This window comes from Anabrus simplex, chromosome 1 (assembly GCF_040414725.1).
Source record: "Anabrus simplex isolate iqAnaSimp1 chromosome 1, ASM4041472v1, whole genome shotgun sequence".
NCBI classification, from domain to species: domain Eukaryota; kingdom Metazoa; phylum Arthropoda; class Insecta; order Orthoptera; family Tettigoniidae; genus Anabrus; species Anabrus simplex.
Window position 1 is genome coordinate 1,586,555,394 of NC_090265.1, and position 19,430 is coordinate 1,586,574,823.

The 19,430-nt window shown below is 38.2% G+C and overlaps 1 protein-coding gene across 4 annotated transcripts in view; it reads left to right on the forward strand.

Annotated features, from left to right (window-relative positions):
• Positions 1-19,430, forward strand: part of LOC136858571 (phosphatidylinositol 3,4,5-trisphosphate 3-phosphatase and dual-specificity protein phosphatase PTEN) — a 516,439-nt gene that overhangs the window by 294,206 nt on the left and 202,803 nt on the right. For 2 of the 4 annotated variants that reach the window (XM_067138224.2, XM_067138225.2), the window contains exon 8: positions 9,476-9,616. The exons of the other annotated variants lie outside the window; for them this stretch is intronic. In XM_067138224.2, the coding sequence (XP_066994325.2) occupies positions 9,476-9,616 (141 nt within the window). The remainder of the gene's footprint in view (positions 1-9,475; positions 9,617-19,430) is intronic. 4 annotated transcript variants of the gene reach the window in all.

Sequence of the window (19,430 nt, forward strand, 5' to 3'; positions counted from 1 at the left end):
AGAACAGTTGAAGTTTCTCAAAACACATATGGCTTTAGTAACAACAGAAACTCTTAATAGTGTTAACAAGGTGTTATAATAAATATATGATTAATTTTAAGTCTGTATGGACCTAAGATAGTTGACCATTATGGTTGAAATTATTAATACCCATATTTGTTCGCTGCCTGCTGTCATTTCTTGATGGATACAGTACTTTTGCATCCATCTCTTGGCACAGACCAGAGTAAAGTGTAGCTTCCACCGAAGTCCCAGTCAGCATCCATGGCTGTGACAATATGGAAGTTGCTGGGGTATGGGTAGTGCTGAGTAATGACATTCAGAGCATGACTAGTGCATCTGAGTGTTATGAAAGGTGCTTGTTGCTCATAGGGTCAGTCGTGCTGCAATATTACTTTCTGACCCAGTGAGGAAAGCAATGGCAAACTACCCTACTCCTCATCTTGCCTAGTACGCCTCATTTTGATGTTGCCATTGGTTTTTGGGGTTTCCTTATAACCGCATAACCTTTGGTGGTGCTATTTCAGGATCCAACCAGCCTCTGAGCTGATGACCTAACAGACATATTTGTTCGCGCCTAAACAGGAATTGACGTATGAAAGGTGGAATATGCATGTACTTAAATAGACAGCCGATAGATGTAGAAAGAGGCTTTATGTAGTTTCAGAACACACACTTACTGATTTCAAACAAACGTATGACCCCATATGGGGACGTGAAGTTCAAGAAATTGAGTGCTCTCACGTATCCAAGTGTGGTCGCCTGGCACTTAACATGTTAATGCAAAAATTAGATCAACAGGTGATCTATCTCTTCTAAATCCATATTGCTCTTTCTCCATTTCTTTTCTACTTACATCCTCAGTCTTACCTCTAATATCCTCTCAAAGATCTTCGCTACATGTCAAATGAGGGCGATTCTCTTATATTTGCTACATTATCACCCTTCATGAATAATACTGGGATTATCAGACCTTTCCTCCAATCTCGTGGTACTTCTTTTGTATTTCCATATCACTCAAAATAACCTATATATCCAATGTAACCCTACTGATTGTGCTGCCTTTATCATCTCTGTAGCCACCTCGTCCACACCTCATGCTTTACCACTTTCTATCTTCTTTATAGCTCCTTCTATTTCCAACATTGTTATATCTTCCTTTTTTGGTTTTCTTCCATCATTTCTTCCTCATGTTCTTCCTCTTCCTCTTCCAGTTTTTTTTTTTTTTTTTTTGCAAGGGGCTTTACGTCGCACCGACACAGATAGGTCTTATGGCGACGATGGGATAGGAAAGGCCTAGGAGTTGGAAGGAAGCGGCCGTGGCCTTAATTAAGGTACAGCCCCAGCATTTGCCTGATGTGAAAATGGGAAACCACGGAAAACCATTTTCAGGGCTGCCGATAGTGGGATTCGAACCTACTATCTCCCAGATGCAAGCTCACAGCCGCGCGCCTCTACACGCACGGCCAACTTGCCCGGTCTTCCGGTTTCTTGAATTTGATATTAATTTAGCAAAATACTCCTCCCATTGCTGGAGAATATCCTCTCTTTGTTACATGTAATAAATATCATTTTTGGTCCGTATTGATGATATTTGATTGAAATAATAACATTAAGTTATTTATTAGACCACCTAATCAATACAAAATCGTCTTGGATGATTTACATAAATTTGTTAGCTAATAGTGGTACATGTTTCGCCTTTCCTGAAGGCATCATCAGCCATAGTCTTAACCTTAAATTAAAAATAAGCGTCTAAATAACATGTAGTAATGAAATGAATTTTAAAATCTTGAAGAGATTTGAAGTGAAATAACATTAAAAATAACAATGATGGTTTGAAAATACAATGTGATGAGATACAATAGTGGAAGTATTAACAAAATTAACATTAGAAGGCTGCTAAAATAAGTACAATGGATAAAACAACAGATTGTTATACAACAAGTAGTAAGATTGCATAAAAGTAAAGTTGATAGTCTGGCGGTTATAATTAGACGATGGCGAAAAATCTTATATAATCAAAGTAAAGAAGAGAGAATAAAAGTCAAAGTTAGTCGAGAGATCCGAAGTTAATCATGATCTTGAAGATAAAAGACGAAAGTCAGATGCATATGGTGAAGTTGTAGAACACTTTTTGGTGAGGATATGAAGTTGGTGAATAGAAGTTGAAGAACAGTTTCAAATAGGATCACTATGGACCATCTCAAAATTTGAAGTGATGTTCAAATGTTGTAAATTGTGAGTTTGTAGATATTCTAGTTGAAGAAGCATATAGAAGTGGAATCTGTAAATGGAAGCAAGAAAAGTAGGGTTAATTGTGTGAAAAGATATTTGAAAAATATTGAAGTAGAATCGTATGCACTTACCATTTGACGGTGACAAAGATAGCTTGTAATATTATGAGTTAGAAGTATTTGCAACAGTAGACTTCTTGCTACGTGTGCTATAACTGAAGTTTTGTGCTGGAGGGGGATCTGTTTGCGTTTCTATATGCTTCTTCAACTAGAATATCTACAAACTCACAATTTACAACATTTGAACATCACTTCAAATTTTGAGATGGTCCATAGTGATCCTATTTGAAACTGTTCTTCAACTTCTATTCACCAACTTCATATCCTCAACAAAAAAGTGTTCTACAACTTCACCATATGCATCTGACGTTCGTCTTTTATCTTCAAGATCATGATTAACTTCGGATCTCTCGACTAACTTTGACTTTTATTCTCTCTTCTTTACTTTGATTATATAAGATTTTTCGCCATCGTCTAATTATAACCGCCAGACTATCAACTTTACTTTTATGCAATCTTACTACTTGTTGTATAACAATCTGTTGTTTTATCCATTGTACTTATTTTAGCAGCCTTCTAATGTTAATTTTGTTAATACTTCCACTATTGTATCTCATCACATTGTATTTTCAAACCATCATTGTTATTTTTAATGTTATTTCACTTCAAATCTCTTCAAGATTTTAAAATTCATTTCATTACTACATGTTATTTAGACGCTTATTTTTAATTTAAGGTTAAGACTATGGCTGATGATGCCTTCAGGAAAGGCGAAACATGTACCACTATTAGCTAACAAATTTATGTAAATCATCCAAGACGATTTTGTATTGATTAGGTGGTCTAATAAATAACTTAATGTTATTATTTCAATCCTCTCTTTGTGTCGAAATTTGTCCTGTACCTGTCCTTACAAATTTTGTATACTTAGCTCTACTTTACTTTGCTCTTTAACCAATCCATACACCTTCTTACTTCCTTTAACATCCTCTGTCAAGGTTTCTGTGAAGTTTTCCCAGCACTTCTGTTTCTCTTCCTGTACAATCTTCTGACTTGCTTTCATTGTTTCATGATACTTTTGCTTACACTCTGTATTTCTGCCTTCTATCCAGCTCCTCCATGCCTTTTGTTTCTTTCACTGCATCCCTTACTTTGTTATTCCACCAGGGTGTATCCTTCTTCCTTTTCCCTGATACTCTATCACATATATCTTCTGCACATTTCACCATTCCTTGTTTGAACTTCACCCATTCTTCCTCAACACTGTCAACCTCACCTTTAGGAATTCGTTTTTCAGTTCTTCTTGGATCTTCTATTTTGCTCCCTTTTCCATTAATCTGCATACCTTTCTTTTTCTTTATCTTGTCCCTTTTAATTTCACTATTTTATAAAGTCTTAATTTAGCTACAATTTTATGGTCTCCTTCAAAATCTTCTCTTGACATAGCTGTCACATCTTCCATTTGTCTACATTTCTCTCTCTCTCAACTAAAGTGAGATCAAAAATTGTTTTTATTCTCCTTTGTCTCCATCCATATCTAGTTATTTTTTGACTGTTCATCTTTCTGAACCCTGTATTGCCTACTATAAATCCATTCATCACGCTCTCCTTCTGCATTTATTTCTGTAACTGAAAGGACCAATTATTTCTTCTTTTCCTTGCCTGTCTCTTCCTTATGTGGGCATTTTTTATTTTTTATTTATTTTTATATTTTTTTGCTAGTTGCTTTACGTCGCACCGACACAGATAGGTCTTATGGCGACGATGGGACAGGGAAGGGCTAGGAGTGGGAAGGAAGCGGCCGTGGCCTTTAAGGTACAGCCCCAGCCTGTGGGCATTTATGTCTCCCATTATCATCACTTCTTTGATGTGTCTCTCCAGTTCCTCCAAGAACTCCTCTAGACTCTCTTCATTATTACCTATCTGAGGTACATATACTTGGATAAAAACTTGCACTCCACTCTCCAAGTCAAGTCTAATTTTTATGATTCTGTCATTTACCTGGTAGACCTTCTCTATTTACTGTACCAGGTCTTTCCTCATAATAAAACCTACTTCATCATTGCAGTTTGCACCTCTACTCCAAAACAAATGAAACCCCTTCCTCATTCTCTTCTGTCCCATTCCTTTTCACTTTGTTTCACTCAATCCCAACAATGCAATGTTCTTCTTTACCATGTATTCTGTAAGTTCTTCTGTCTTGCCGTTAAGGGTCAAGGCATTTATGGTGCAATCTTCGTCACTGGTTGCCCACTTTTCATAGTTCCCCCAGGATGAGAAGACAAGGAACTATGCGTCGCTTTTGCTGGATGCTCTAACTTTTTCCTAGGTCTTGACTCACTCTGGATCATTTTATAGGCTAATAGTATGATGGGCTCACCACATCCAGAGGCATTTTATACCTACTGCCAGGATTTTTTTCAGGCTGCCCCTAACATGGGGAAACAGATGCCCTTTGCGGCCGTCCCTAACATAGAGTGCAGATGATGCTAGATGGACTTTTGTGGTCTTATCTCCACCAAGGGACCATCAGTTTTCCTAAAGAGCCTCATCTGCCTGAAGCCATTGGCCTTTTTAGATTGTATTCATATTTATCCCCGAGTCCAGGGTTACCTCTTCCGCAATCTCCACCACACCGAAGCCCACCTTCTCCACCGTAGATGCTGTTGAGGTCTTCATTCATAACCCTAAACTTTGACCCTTACCATATGATGTTACACACTGGGTCAATGTGCCCTGGGACTCATAGACAGGGGCGCCACTCCCTGGGTAGGGCTGCCTCTGAAGAGGGTCCCTACCTGTTACCTGCTTGTGTTATTTATACAGTTAAATTTTAAGTACTGTACATAGTTTGTTGTGGTTCTGTTATTCACTCTTTGATTAGAAGTCCACAGAGCATTTTCAACATAACTCCTCACTCTTAGCTAAAATATTGAAACTTTAATTCATTAGTTCAGAGGGAACACAAAAAAGAAAGGATTCATTCGGCAGGGTAAGTGATGTTAGGCGTGTGTGTGTGTGTGTGTGTGTGTGTGTGTGTGTGTGTGTGTGTGTGTGTGTGTGTGTGTGTGTGTGTGTGTGTGTGTGTGTGTGTGTGTGTGTGTGTGTGTGTGTGTGTGTGTGTGTGTGTGTGTGTGTGTGTGTGTGTGTGTGTGTGTGTGTGTGTGTGTGTGTGTGTGTGTGTGTGTGTGTGTGTGTGTGTGTGTGTGTGTGTGTGTGTGTGTGTGTGTGTGTGTGTGTGTGTGTGTGTGTGTGTGTGTGTGTGTGTGTGTGTGTGTGTGTGTGTGTGTGTGTGTGTGTGTGTGAAATGTTTGCAAGGTTGCCAATATTGCAGATAGTCTCATTAGGCTGTAGCAGTGCCTAGTGTGGAACAGATATTTGTTCCATTGTAGATCCTGTGCTCTGTGATTAAAAGCACTCTTAGGTTGTGACCTCATATCCATATCTATTCTTGGATCTTCCATTAACTCTCTTCCTAAGTACATGAAGTTCTCAACAACTTTAATTAATCAATCATTCACTACTGATCTTCATTTAGGGCAGTCGCCCATGTGGCAGATTCCCTATCTGTTGTTCCTAGCCTTTTCTTAAATGATCGCAAAGAAATTGAAAAAATATTGAACATTTCCCATGGTAAGTTATTCCAATCCCTAACTCCCCTTCCTATAAACGAATATTTGCCCCAATTTGTCCTCTTGAATTCCAACTTTATCTTCATATTGTGATCTTTCCTACTTTTGAAGATACCACTCAAATTAGTCTACTGATGTCCTCCCACGCCATCTCTCCACTGACAGCTCAGAACATACCACTTACAGCAATTTTAATAAGAAGTATTTCTTATCCACCTATTCAATACAAATCACCTTTATTGGTGTTTACATTTTTATACAATTAATTCTTCTAAGGGACATGTTTTGCTCTTATAAAGAGCTTCTTCTGCCATTAATTTTAATCTTAACATGATGTTCGTGAACAGTTGTAAACATATTAAAAAGACAATAGTCAAAATTAAAATTACAGTAGTCTAAAAATCTAATTACATCACATCTAAAAAAACAACTTTAAAACACTTCATAAACGTGATAATATGAATATTTAAAATTATCACAATGTCCATTCAAAACCTTGTGTCTGAAACTATTATTGAATCTTCATCTTTAAAACAGTAGTAAATGTTTTTCCAATTAAAACAGCACCAAGGTGAACATCATTTTTACGGAAAAACGAAAATTAAAATGCAACTTATGTGATGTAGTATTTCCAGAATGTAAGTTAAAATAGTGTGCCCACTAGTTAAATTGACACAATGATCCATATTGCTTTAAACATAACAGGCAGGACATAGAACGAATGCAGGTGTCATATGTGGGCTCTAGTTGAAAATAATGTTTAACTTGTTTACAAATGTAGGTCGTAAGCATGTGTCATGTTATGCAAATTTGCGAGGTATAGAACGTCGTACTTGCCCTCCGACCAATTTTGTACAGATAGTGGAATTTGTTAATATTGAGATGATAGGTATGTCCTGCTGATTTGGAGATGCTAACTTGTCTGCCAGTTCGGCAGGTTCTATAACTCGCAAATTTGCGTAACGCATGCTTACGACCTACATTTGTAAACAAGTTAAACATTATTTTCAACTAGAGCCCACATTTGACTCCTGAATTCGTTCTATGTCCTGCCTGTTATGTTTAAAGCAATATGGATCATTGTGTTTTCACAATTTACCTTGTGTGCACTCTATTTTAACTTACATTCTGGAAATACGTCACATAAGTTGCATTTTAATTTTCGTTTTTTTCCGTAAGAATGATGTTCACCTTGGTGCTGTTTTTATAGAAAAATATTTACTACTGTTTTTAAGATGAAGATTCAATAATAGTTTCAGACACAAGGTTTTGAATGGACATTGTGATAATTTTAAATGTTCATATTATCACGTTTTTGAAGTGTTTTAAAGTTGTTTTTTAGATGTGATGTAATTAGATTTTTAGACTACTGTAATTTTAATTTTGACTATTGTCTTTTTAATATCTTTACAACTGTTCACGAACATCATTTTAAGATTAAAACTAGCAGTTTCCCGCTGGCTCCGCCCGCAATGTACAATGTATGGTGTTGTTCGTTACTATCCTCATGGATGTATTTGCAAAGTTCCGACTTAATGAAATAAAGCACATGATCTGCTGCGGTAATAGAATGTAATATTGTGTCAATAAAACACTTGAAAGTGCATTACACAAAGAAATTGAATTAAACGTTCCTTGGAACAACACTACGCGCCGAGTAGAGTTATTACCTCAAAAGAAAGCGCTTGATCCACTGAGCGTTTTTAGACCAAAATGAACTGCGTACCTCAATTAGAACGAAAGATATGATTGGTTCAATGAGAAAAAATGTTGAAGAAATGAGACGTCAAATTTAATGTGCACTCATAACTTCGCTCAGAATGAACCAGTTTGAATAGTTAAGAGCTGAAATGAAAGAACCTGATCCACTGAGTGTTCTTAGGCCAAAACGAACTCCGTACCTCAATTAGAACCGAAGATATGATTGCTTCAAAGATACAAAAAATGGAAAAAATTCAATAATTTGAGGAAGGTGGAAGTTAAGTGATTCATAGTACCTGATGACAAATTTGTGCATGAATACCTTTAAGTTAAAACAAAAATGAAGGAAATCGACCATAGAATAATGGCTGAAGATGCTCTTTATAAGAGCGAAACATGTCCCTTAGAAGAATTAATTGTATAAAAATGTAAACACCAATAAAGGTGATTTGTATTGAATAGGTGGATAAGAAATACTTCTTATTGCTGTGATCAACATCATTCAATACGGAGCAAACATGAGGATAATGTCCTGTAATGTAACATACCACTTAATCGAGCAGCTCGTCTTCTTTCTTCCAAGTCTTCCCAGCCCAAATTTTGCAACATTTTTGCAACGCTACTCTCTTGTCGGAAATCACCCAGAATGAATTGAGCAGCTTTTCTTTGGATTTTTTCCAGTTCTTGAATCAAGTAATCCTGGTGAGTGAATTTTTTGGGATTAAGAGGGTGTAAACATTTAACGTTCAAGATTATTAAGAGTGTATAGACTGGGTCCGTATGGATAATATCTATAGTTTTGTTTTATCTTATGTGTGTGTCCTGTGCCTGGTAGGTGGTTAGTCATTAGAATTTTTTTTTTGTTATGCTCGAGATTGGTTTTTTTTGTGAACATTGAACAGACAAAATTCCAATAGTATGCATTGGTTTTTTTTGTGAACATTGAACAGACAAAATTCCAATAGTATGGACTGGTGTTCTGTATATAATGAAGAGAAAAGATTCCAATCCCATGCACTAAATGACATCATATCCTTAACAAATGATGGATTTCATACTGGTTCTGTATTAATTTGACAAGTATTGAATATTAATTCTAAAAGAATTTATATTTCTGGGTCCATCTTTTCAATACACAAAAGACTAAAACACTAGAAATAAGATAATTTAATAATGATGTTATTTTGTTTTATATCCCACTAACTACTTCTTGTACGGTTTCTGGAGACGCCGAGGTGCCAGAATTTAGCACCACAGGAGTTCTTTTACGTGCCAGTAAATCTACCAACACAAGGCTGACCTACTTGAGTACCTTCAAATACCACCAGACTGAGCCAGGATCGAACCTGCCAAGTTGGGATCAGAAGGCCAGCGCCTCAACTGTCTGAGCCACTCAGCCTGGCCTAATAAGATAATTTAGACATCATCCAAATAGCTAATAAAGCAAAGGCTTAACACATTTGAAAACATCCACAGACATCTGAAACAAGGAAACCATCCTAACTTCAGTCTGAATGAAATTTCTAAAAAAGTTAACATCCATTCTGATGAAATAATAAAAATTCAAAATTGAAAACTAATAAAGCAATTGTAGCTTGTGATAGGTAATCCGTCACTTCTCCTCCATTTCCCTTCTCCGCCGCCTCCATTCAATACCTCCTGGCTGCTGCCTGCCAGTAGTTTGAATGTTGACGTGACATGACAGAGCCCACTTGATGAGGCCAGTTGGAAGAGAAGTGAGTAGTTCATATTATCACTTACCCAATTTGTTTTTCTACCTTCTTGATTTCTTTTTCTCTATAGCATAGGGTACTTATTTAGTTTTATATCTTTCTTTTCTTTTAGACTTCTCGATCAAAACATAGAAAGACAACACTACTGCATCCAACCACCGCGTCCAGTAGTAGAGTGGAAGAAAACTCCGACTCATGATGATCTCAGGGTACATCTTGGCGAATCTAAGCTTAACATGGAGTCAGAGAAAGGGTACGGTGGTCCACAACTGTGTCCTATCAATATCTCAGATGGACGTCTCCACGTACCATACGATGCAAAAGAATAAAAAAAAAAAAAAAAAAAAAATGCAGTTCACTTATCTATATCCTTAATTTACAATATCTATCAATAAATAACTTTGTCACATTGGTAAATTTTTTACTAAAATGGTTTATTAAATAACTAGAATATCTTAGAAAGAGAGGATTACTATAACATACGTCATTTCATAATACTTAATGTTCAAATAAATTTCATGGGAAATATTGTTTACAATATAGTATTCTTTTATCTTCTAAGTATGACCATCCACTTGCTTTAAGATTAGCTAACCAGCATACAATATCTATTTTGTAATGATTAGCCTCACTTCTTTTCCAACACATATCCACTAATATGTAGATCACTCGAAACAAAACTGTTTTCAACAAGACTATTTATCAGTTTCCTAATTTGATTTTGTATACTAGACCATAACTTATCTTTCTATCATCATAACTATTCCTCATGACTACTTTCGAAATGTTGTGCTAAGTTCCACTTCTTCCTTTAACAGTCAAATCTTGCATCTACTAACCTGATCTCAATTTACTGGGATTTATTTATTTACTTATTTAGCATATGGCTAACACATCACATTACATATAAATACAGTAGTAATACATAATATTTACAGGTTCAAATTATTTACATAGTCAACACACAAGGGTGAGAGCAGTAAAAGGTCTCTAGGGTTTCTGTGATAGGCAGTGAGAGGGCACTGCTCCACAATGTGCCGAACTGTTTGCTTCACAGCACCACAACTGCACGCCGACAAGTTAAGTATTCCCCATTTATGGAGGGAGTTGGCTCATCTGCCATGGCCAGTGTGAATCTTGTTGATGGTTGTCCAGGTCTTCCGTGAAAGATCAAAAGCCTCTGGTTTGTTTTTCAGCCATGGTAGTTTGTGATATTCTGATGGAGCATTGGATATCCGTACTTGCTTCCAGGCCTGAAGCAGATTAAAGTTAGCATCTGCTAGGTTTCTGGCTGTTCTAACAGGTGGGTGTCTAGATTTTAGCCTGTTAATAAGAGCATCATTCATGTCAACTGTTGTTAGTTATTTCCTTATAATCTCGTAGGAGAGAATTTTCCCGACGGAGGTGAGGTGGTGGAATATGGGATAGATCTAATTGTCCCTGTTATCATACGCATAGTGTGATTCAGTTGTCAATTAATTTGGTGTGACTGCTGTTCAACTATATCGATGAGCAGTATTCTGCAGCAGAGTACACAAGACCAAGAGGTGAAGACCATAGGGTAGATGCTAATAATCCCCAGGTGGTTCCACACAGCTTCTGTAATATGTAGTTCCTTGATCGTAACTTAGCAGCCGTATTCTGAAGATGTTTCTTGAAGGGCAGAGTTCTGTCAAGAGTAATCCCTAGATATTGTGGATATCTGTTGTGGGCAAGACAAGTGTTCTCACACTGAACCTTCAGTTCACGATTGGCCATTTTGTTGCTAAGGTGAAAACATGTAACTTCACTTTTATTTGGATTTGGTTGTAATCTCCATTTGCAAAAATACTGTCCCAAGGTGGTAAGATCCGCCGTCAGTGTTTTCCATGAATTTGTCTTGTACTGCCAGAGCCCAATCATCAGCATATCCAAATTTTCTAGAGCTAGTTTCAGGTATATCAGCTATGTACAGGTTGAAAAGCAGAGGAGCTAATACAGAACCTTGGGGAAGCCCATTGTTTACTCATTGCTAGTGCCATTTCCCAGTATTACACAAAACTTCCTGCTGGTGAGCATGCTATCAATAAGTCGTGCAATCTTCTTACATGGCAAAACGCGTAATAGTTTGCAGACAAGTCCTTGTTTCCACACAGTATCATAAGCTGCAGTCAAATCAATAAATGTCACAGAGGTTTTCAGTTGTTTTTGAAAGCCAGCCTCAATAAATGTTGTTAGTAACAAAACCTGATCTGTACAGCTATGGTTTGGTTGGAACCCTGTTTGTTCAACAGGCAAATTCTGAAAAATGACGGAAGTAATTTTGTTATAGATTAGCCTTTCCATAAGTTTGTATACTATGCTCAGAAGAGCAATTGAACGGTAATATTTGGGTTGATTGTTACATTTTCCTGGTTTTAGGATAACAATGATCGTCAGTTTCATAAGCCGAGGGATAGACTCTCTCTGCAGGATGTCAGAGCAGAATTTAGCAAGCCATATTCTAGCATATTTTCCACAGTGTATCAAAAATTCAAGGTGAATGCCATCAAACACAGGGGCTTTGCCTGACTTCATACCTTGTAAGGCATTTGATATATCTTGTGGAGTGATTGGCTTGGAATAAGTACTCTCTTCTGGACTGGTTGCCCTCAATGTTTTCAGTTCACATCTTATCCGTATAGTATGATTCCGGAGCTTGTGAATTGTTCACAATCTGTGCTGCAACCATATCAGGAGTTATTGCAGAACTAATTTGATCTACCCGACAGCCCCCTCCTAGCTTTCCTAGAATGGACCATGCTTTTCGACTTGAGCGTTGGAAGTCAAGGCTTTCAACTGTTTCTGTCCATTTCTGCCTGCGGGCAGCATCCAGACTGTGGAATAATTCATCTGCTATGCACGAGTCACCAATTGTAAGGAATTCTTGGTAGAGAACATCACTTTTTTCATTCCAACCAGGGATATATTCCTTTCGGTAGCCTTTAGGTATAAACTTCTTTGCTGTGCTTTTTATAGCACCAGTAAATCTCTCATAGTTGTCTTTTACAGGTGGAATCCATCTTAGACACTTATCAAGGTGTTCAGCATAGTCAATCCAATTTGCTCTCTGAAACTTCCAGCATGGATGAGGAATTGAGGATACTATTGGAACTTTAATTCCAATTTCCACTACAACTGGTTGATGTTGGCTATGGAGAAAAACAGGGAGAACTCTTCGCATGGTTGGTAGAGGTATAGTGTTGTAGTCGATAGACACATAGCACAAATCAGGATTATACTCTCTCCTCCAAGCAGCTGATCTGAAAGTACTCCGATCTTTAGAGTCATAAAGAAGATGGAAATTGTGCTTTTCAGCCCATGAAGTCAAAGCGTCCCCATTGGAATCAGTCACAGAATACCCCCATTGCTCATGGTGACTGTTAAAATCACCTAGATAGACAGTTGGGCGAGGGTATTGTTGAACGACATGTGCTGGCCATGTGGAAGCAGGAGGTTTATAGATGTTGATGACTGTAACATCTCCTATCTTGATTACAATGGAATGGACATCATCTCTTGTGGCTTGTGGAGATCAGGGAAACATTTTTTACTCTATTTCGTACATATGTTGCACTTCCATATGCATGATGGAATGTTGCACCTAGAAGTTCATAACCTGATATTTTGCCTCTGGTACACAATTGGTCTTCATTTGCTACGCAAGTTTCCTATAAAGCAAGTACATCAGTATTGTTTTCCATAGATAGTCTGATAAAAACTGACCCTTTGATCTGCTTAGTCCTTATATGTTGATCTGCATTATTTGAATACTTCAACCTAGGTTCCTGGGATATTTCAATCATATCATAACCTCTAAAACGAAAATTTCTAACTGGCTTCTAAGTGTAACAATTCTTATTTGATTGCAGTTTTTATTTTTAAATCATATGCTCCCACATCAATGTAGTATAATACTCCATTGCTTGTACACAGCTCTTTAAATTCAATGAACAGCTTGACTACGACTATCACACAACAACATTAAATTATTTCAACCCTTTTCTCAATATATTGTAATATTAGACACACGTGAGATGTTCGATATAGGTGTCGCCTAACATGTTAATCTTTATTGCATGGATGTCCACAATATAAGTTGGACCAGGCTTAGCATTCACTATTCTAGGTCAGATATGTCCTCATATACTTCTATGTTTCCTTGATGAAATTCCTTAATACTTCAATATAGTCTGTACATGACCCAATAGGGAACATGCATGATCCGGGGTTTTAATTAAAAATATGCTCATCTGATTCAAAATTTCATGCAGAATTCAAAAATGTGATCAGAATGTACAAACAATAACTCCAAACATGATAAAAATCTACGAAAATGTCACGTCACACAAGTACGCGATCTCATTGGTCTGACGTCATCGTACAGGTTGACTGAATTAGCAGACGAAATAACACATAGTGTGCTGTGAGAAGCAGGATACACTTCGCGTATTGCTACTTTACGTTAGTGTCTGGTATGGTTAAATTCGAGGTCTATACATTGGATAATAATCTGAGTGGTATATTTTAGACTTAAAATGAATCCTGCGCAGACAGTGAGGCAGAAAACTTATAAATGGTGTAGAGTTCCGATGTGCAATAGCACATCGCATACCATACCAAACAAATTGTTTATAAACGTTCCAAAGACGCTAAAACTAGGGAGAAATGGATTTTGGCGAGCCGGAGAAATGCTGGTGATATATCGGAAAAGTCTACAGTTTATTTTTTTGAAGATTTTTTTTTTTGCTAGGGGCTTTACGTCGCACCGACACAGATAGGTCTTATGGCGACGATGGGATAGGAAGGGCCTAGGAGTTGAAAGGAAGCGGCCGTGGCCTTAATTAAGGTAAGCCCCAGCATTTGCCTGGTGTGAAAATTGGAAACCACGGAAAACCATCTTCAGGGCTGCCGATAGTGGGATTCGAACCTACTATCTCCTGGATGCAAGCTCACAGTTGCTTTTGAAGATTTTAACGTAAGATTAATTTGTTTGAATTTTCAAATCACTTTTCCATGTCAGCTGTTCTAGTGGGAAAACTTTAAATTTTAATGTATGATGCTTTATTTAAATGCTTCAATTACATCTTGGAATATGAAAGTAATAAACAGTTCATTAAATAATGCTGATTATTAAAGTATTCTCCAAACCTAACCTATGTTTTGGGTGATACATGTCTAGATAATAAATCAAAGGGGTTATGAACCATTTTGACAGCTCTAATTCTACCAATATATCTTGGCATGGGACAGTTATGTATGTCTTTATTGAAGAGCTTAATTGGTAAAGAAATTTAGGCTATATCTAAATACTCTATAATGTAACAAAGAATAGGCGTGTGCATCATGAAAGGAAACAACGTGAATTTAACAAATGTATAACTCTACACAAAACCAATGCTTGTCTGTTACGGTCTTATAAGTTAACAATGCTCAATTATAATAATTATCATAATATTAATGAAATAAATAACATAATTGCACACAGGTGAAAATAGTGATATAGGTGTTTAAAATATCCAACTTGTTCGAATCCCACTATCGTCAGCCCTGAAGATGGTTTTCCGTGGTTTCCCATTTTCACACCAGGCAAATGCTGGGGCTGTACCTTAATTAAGGCCACGGCCGCTTCCTTCCAACTTCTAGGCCTTTCCTATCCCATCGTCGCCATAAGACCTATCTGTGTCGGTGCGACGTAAAGCCCCTAGCAAAAAAAAAATATATATCCAACTTAGCCTAAGTTTTAGGTTATACAAGCCAAGTCAATAAACCGAAGGGTAAAAATACCGCGCGAGTTGGCCGTGCGGTTAGGAGCGCGCAGCTGTGAGCTCGCATCCGGGAGATAGTGGGTTTTGAACCCCGCTGCCGGCAGCCCTGAAGATGGTTTTCCGTGGTTTCCCATTTTCACACCAGGCAAATGCTGAGGCTGTACCTAAGGCCACGGCCGCTTTGTTCCCATTCCTAGGCCTTTCCAGTCCCATCGTCGCCATAAGACCTATATGTGACGGTGTGACGTAAAGCAAAGAAAAAAAAAAAGAAGTAAAAGTCACGGCACCTAAAGACATTCCTGTATTGAGCGACTAAAATGTCACCAGGACACTTTTCTTTCCTGATATGCTCAGCTTGTTAAAAGCCAAATGTAATTAATGTTATTGGCTTCACGCCCCGCTAACTACTTCTACGATTTTTGGAGACGCCGATGTGCAGGAATTTAGTCCTGCAGGAGTTCTTTTACGTGCCAGTAAATCTACCGACACGAGGCTGACGTATTTGAGCACCTTCAACTACCACCGGACTGAACCAGGATCGAACCTGCCAAGTTGGGGTCAGAAGGCCAGCATCTCAACAGTCTGAACCACTTAGCCCGACTTGTGAAAACTAGATGAAGTCATATTTATCTTTATCATGTTTAACTTTTTCCCTCCACAAAGATATTTAATTCTCTTTCATGGGCCCCGGAAGTGGGTAGGCCAGTTGTCCCAACCATAAATATATATTTTTGGGGGAATTATAGATTATAGTACTATGATCTTTCTTTCCTTCTTTCTTTCTTTCTTAATCAGTTTATCCTTCAGGGTTGGTTTTCTCTCGGACTCAGCGAGGGATTTCACCTCTACCACTTCAAGGGCAGTGTCCTGGAACGTGAGACTTTGAGTATGGTGATGAAACTGGTGAGGAGGGCCATTACCTCGCCCAGGCGGCCTCACCTGTTATGCTCAACAGGGGCCATTTGGAGGATGGGAGGATCGGACGGGATAGACAAGGAAGAGGGAAGGAAACGGCCGTGGCCTTAGGTGCCTGGAGGAGAAGTAGGAAAATACGAAAAACCACTTCGAGGATGGCTGAGGTGGGATTCGAAACCCTTCTACTCAGTTGACCTCCCGAGGCTGAGTAGACCCCGTTCCAGCCCTCGTACTATTTGTTTTCAACTTTCATGGCAGAGCTGGGAATCGAAACCGGGCCTCCGGGAGTGGCACACATTAACCACTACACCACAGAAGCGGACTAGTACTATAATGCTACCTATATGTTTGTTAGTGCTGAAATCCGATTTCTTACTTTACTAATGCTGAAAGCCCGAAAATGTAATGTTATTCTTTAATAGGGGAATCAGTCTAGAAGGAAATGTTGAAAGTGATGTGATATCTATCCAGGTTCGTTGTTATCCTAATACTATGGGTTACAGTACACTGCACGTATATAAAAGACGCCACTTACAAACTTGCTTGTTATCCGCGAATTTCTGCGGCCACAAAAGTCACATTTTTCAAGAATGATGACATCTACACATGCCGGGAGTGGGTAATTTGCGCGCCTGCTGCCTTCCTTGGATGTGGTAGCCGTTTCTCAGGCTCCCTCTCCGGAATCGAACCCTGATTCCCGGTTACCCGTTACAACCGTGGTAGGCGCAGAACCTACCATCGACAGTTGATAAGGCAGACATTTGAAAGATCGTCGCCGGCACGAGGACCGTGCGATCAGCCCAAAGTTATTCAGAGTCACCAAGGCAAACGGACCGGACAAGCCGACCGATTGATTTTGATCTAATAAAAGCGTCTGACTGTGCTGTTTTGAACCTTTCTTCTGTCATTTCGAAGTTATTCGCGATCATGAATAATAAACAATCGGCTTTTAGCAACGGCTGATGCACAACGGCTGGTAGAGCTCCATGCGGTACTGGATCGTGACGTCACAGCGCGCCGCTTACGTCAGAGGCCGTTTCACTCGCCTTGCGGAAAGGCACTATTAAATATTTTTTTAATGGTAGAAAACAATGCAACATACCACAATGTAATACGTTTACGTACTATTTCATTGGTGTACTTTTCAAAAAAAATATTTTTGAAAATGATGCATGTTCCCAATTGTAAGCTATTTACATCTTGTACCCCACTCTATTTCTTCTGTGCATTGCTAATGCTAATTCTCTTCGACGATTATACGCTTCATTTAATACAACTCGCAGCTTACATATTTCAATTTTAATCCTCTCTGTATATATCAGGTCCTCTGCACTGTGCACGGTGCAAAAGACGACTTCGCTTGGTTGACCAGAGTGCAGACCCCCACTCCTTGATTTGGAGCAATAGCGCTCTTTCTCTCTTTCCCCACGCCTGCCTCGCTCGCTCCGCCTGTCTCCCTCTTCCTCATTTGCTCCGTAGCGCTCCATATTCGAACCGAGTTGAGCCGAGAAGTTGCCCAGAGACGAAGCGTTGCTCCGAGCCGAATGGGACCAATGCACTGTGCACAGGAACTCTGCGCCTCAATTTGCACGTGTGAGATTTTGGGTGTTTGAGAGGCCCTGGTATATATATTCATTTCTTCTTAAATGTCTCAACCTCTTCTCATGAGTACATCTCCCTCAACAAGGCAAACATAACTCTAGCTATTTAATTTACACTGGGTCATATATTATTTCATTTCGAGGACATCTAACTCCTGAATTCACCAACGCATTGCTCCTTGCTTTTTCAATGACAACGAAAACACATATCTGCCTGCATATCCATACTTAACTCAACATATGCTTTTCACGCTAAACATAAGTTTGCCTTATACATTATAATATCTAGCTTTCAAAAATTGCTGTTTTCTGACGTAGTATCAAGGCGACATGTGCCTATCTACAGCATTGTATGCTTTCTCTAGGCATTGAAAACTGCTCCATTCTTATGTATCGACTCTGATTTAGGTTAATATGTGAGAGCTTAATGTAAAATTTACTTTACATTGAATATGTCCATACTACAACTACATACTCTCCATTTTAGGTTAGAGGTATTTAAAAAAAAGAATTATTTCAAGTAAGAATTGTAATTTATGGGAACTTAGCTCAATCATTCTCTGGTTTGGGGTGGTTCAGCTGCCATCCATCCTTGGCCTGTTACTCTCTCGGCTGCTCGGAAAACCAACGACCCGCTGCCTTCTCATTCCCTCTCAGGTGGTACTGATCCCGCGGTGTCGAATGCATCTCTAGGGCTACTCACTCCACATTTAGCTGGAATTCATGACGATCTTCTTGCTTTAACTCATGTTAAAAAAGAAATATACAGATGAAATTTGGGAATTCATATTGTTATCCTTATAAAATAGGTAATATATATTGCTTTTCTGACTGCTGTTTTATATAAGACTGCTCTGAATTGTATCATGGGAATCTTGGTATTGCTCCCAATCTATGTTTTATTTCCAAGATGATCAGGTTTTAACAATCTGCTAGTTTTTCTGTGATAATTTCTATTTTCTCTTCTTTCCTCTTGAATATGTCTTGGATTCCACTTGGCAATCTCGATATTTCGCCGATTACTGCTATCTCGGCTCTCATGTAGCAACTTGGTCTGGTTGTCAATCTCTTCTCTTCTTCTCTTGTAAGAAATACCTCTTCTATGAATAGGTATATTTCTTTCTGAAAGTGATTTTTGTTTTGTTCCCTTTAAATATTATTTATTATCCATCATTAGATATGATTTAAAACTTGTCATCCATTTGCTTTTCTTGGCGATGATGTAGTAGTTTAGTAATTTTTATTTTTTTATTTTTAACAATCTAGCTTGCCTTTCTTTGTCTTCTTCTCCACTGCCATATTGATCACACTCTTCTTCTATAAATTAGGCCTGTATTAACTTCCAAATCATACTCTTGTTTGCCTTCGCTCTGCCTAAATCCATTTCGCGTAACTTTATTCATACCATCATTCAACATTTTTCTTTACATGGCATAAAATGCAATGGCACACCACATTTTGCTAGTGATATCCAACACATCCAGTTCTATGTTAACATTTTAATTATTTGAAACAGATTGTTTACTATCAAAAGTCCACAATCCATTGAGAACAAGAGAGAAGTTCCTCAAACCTAGCCTGATAAACACTTGATAAAAAATGTGTTTCTTTCAAACCACTTTCTAATTTATTATTAAATTTGAAGCAAGAATATACTCCCAGGACAGACACTGCACATTAAAAAAAACTTTTTAATTAGCTTTTTTAAGTCTTTCACCATTTTAGCTATGCTGGTGGAAAATGAAATCCCAAACACCAAGAAGGA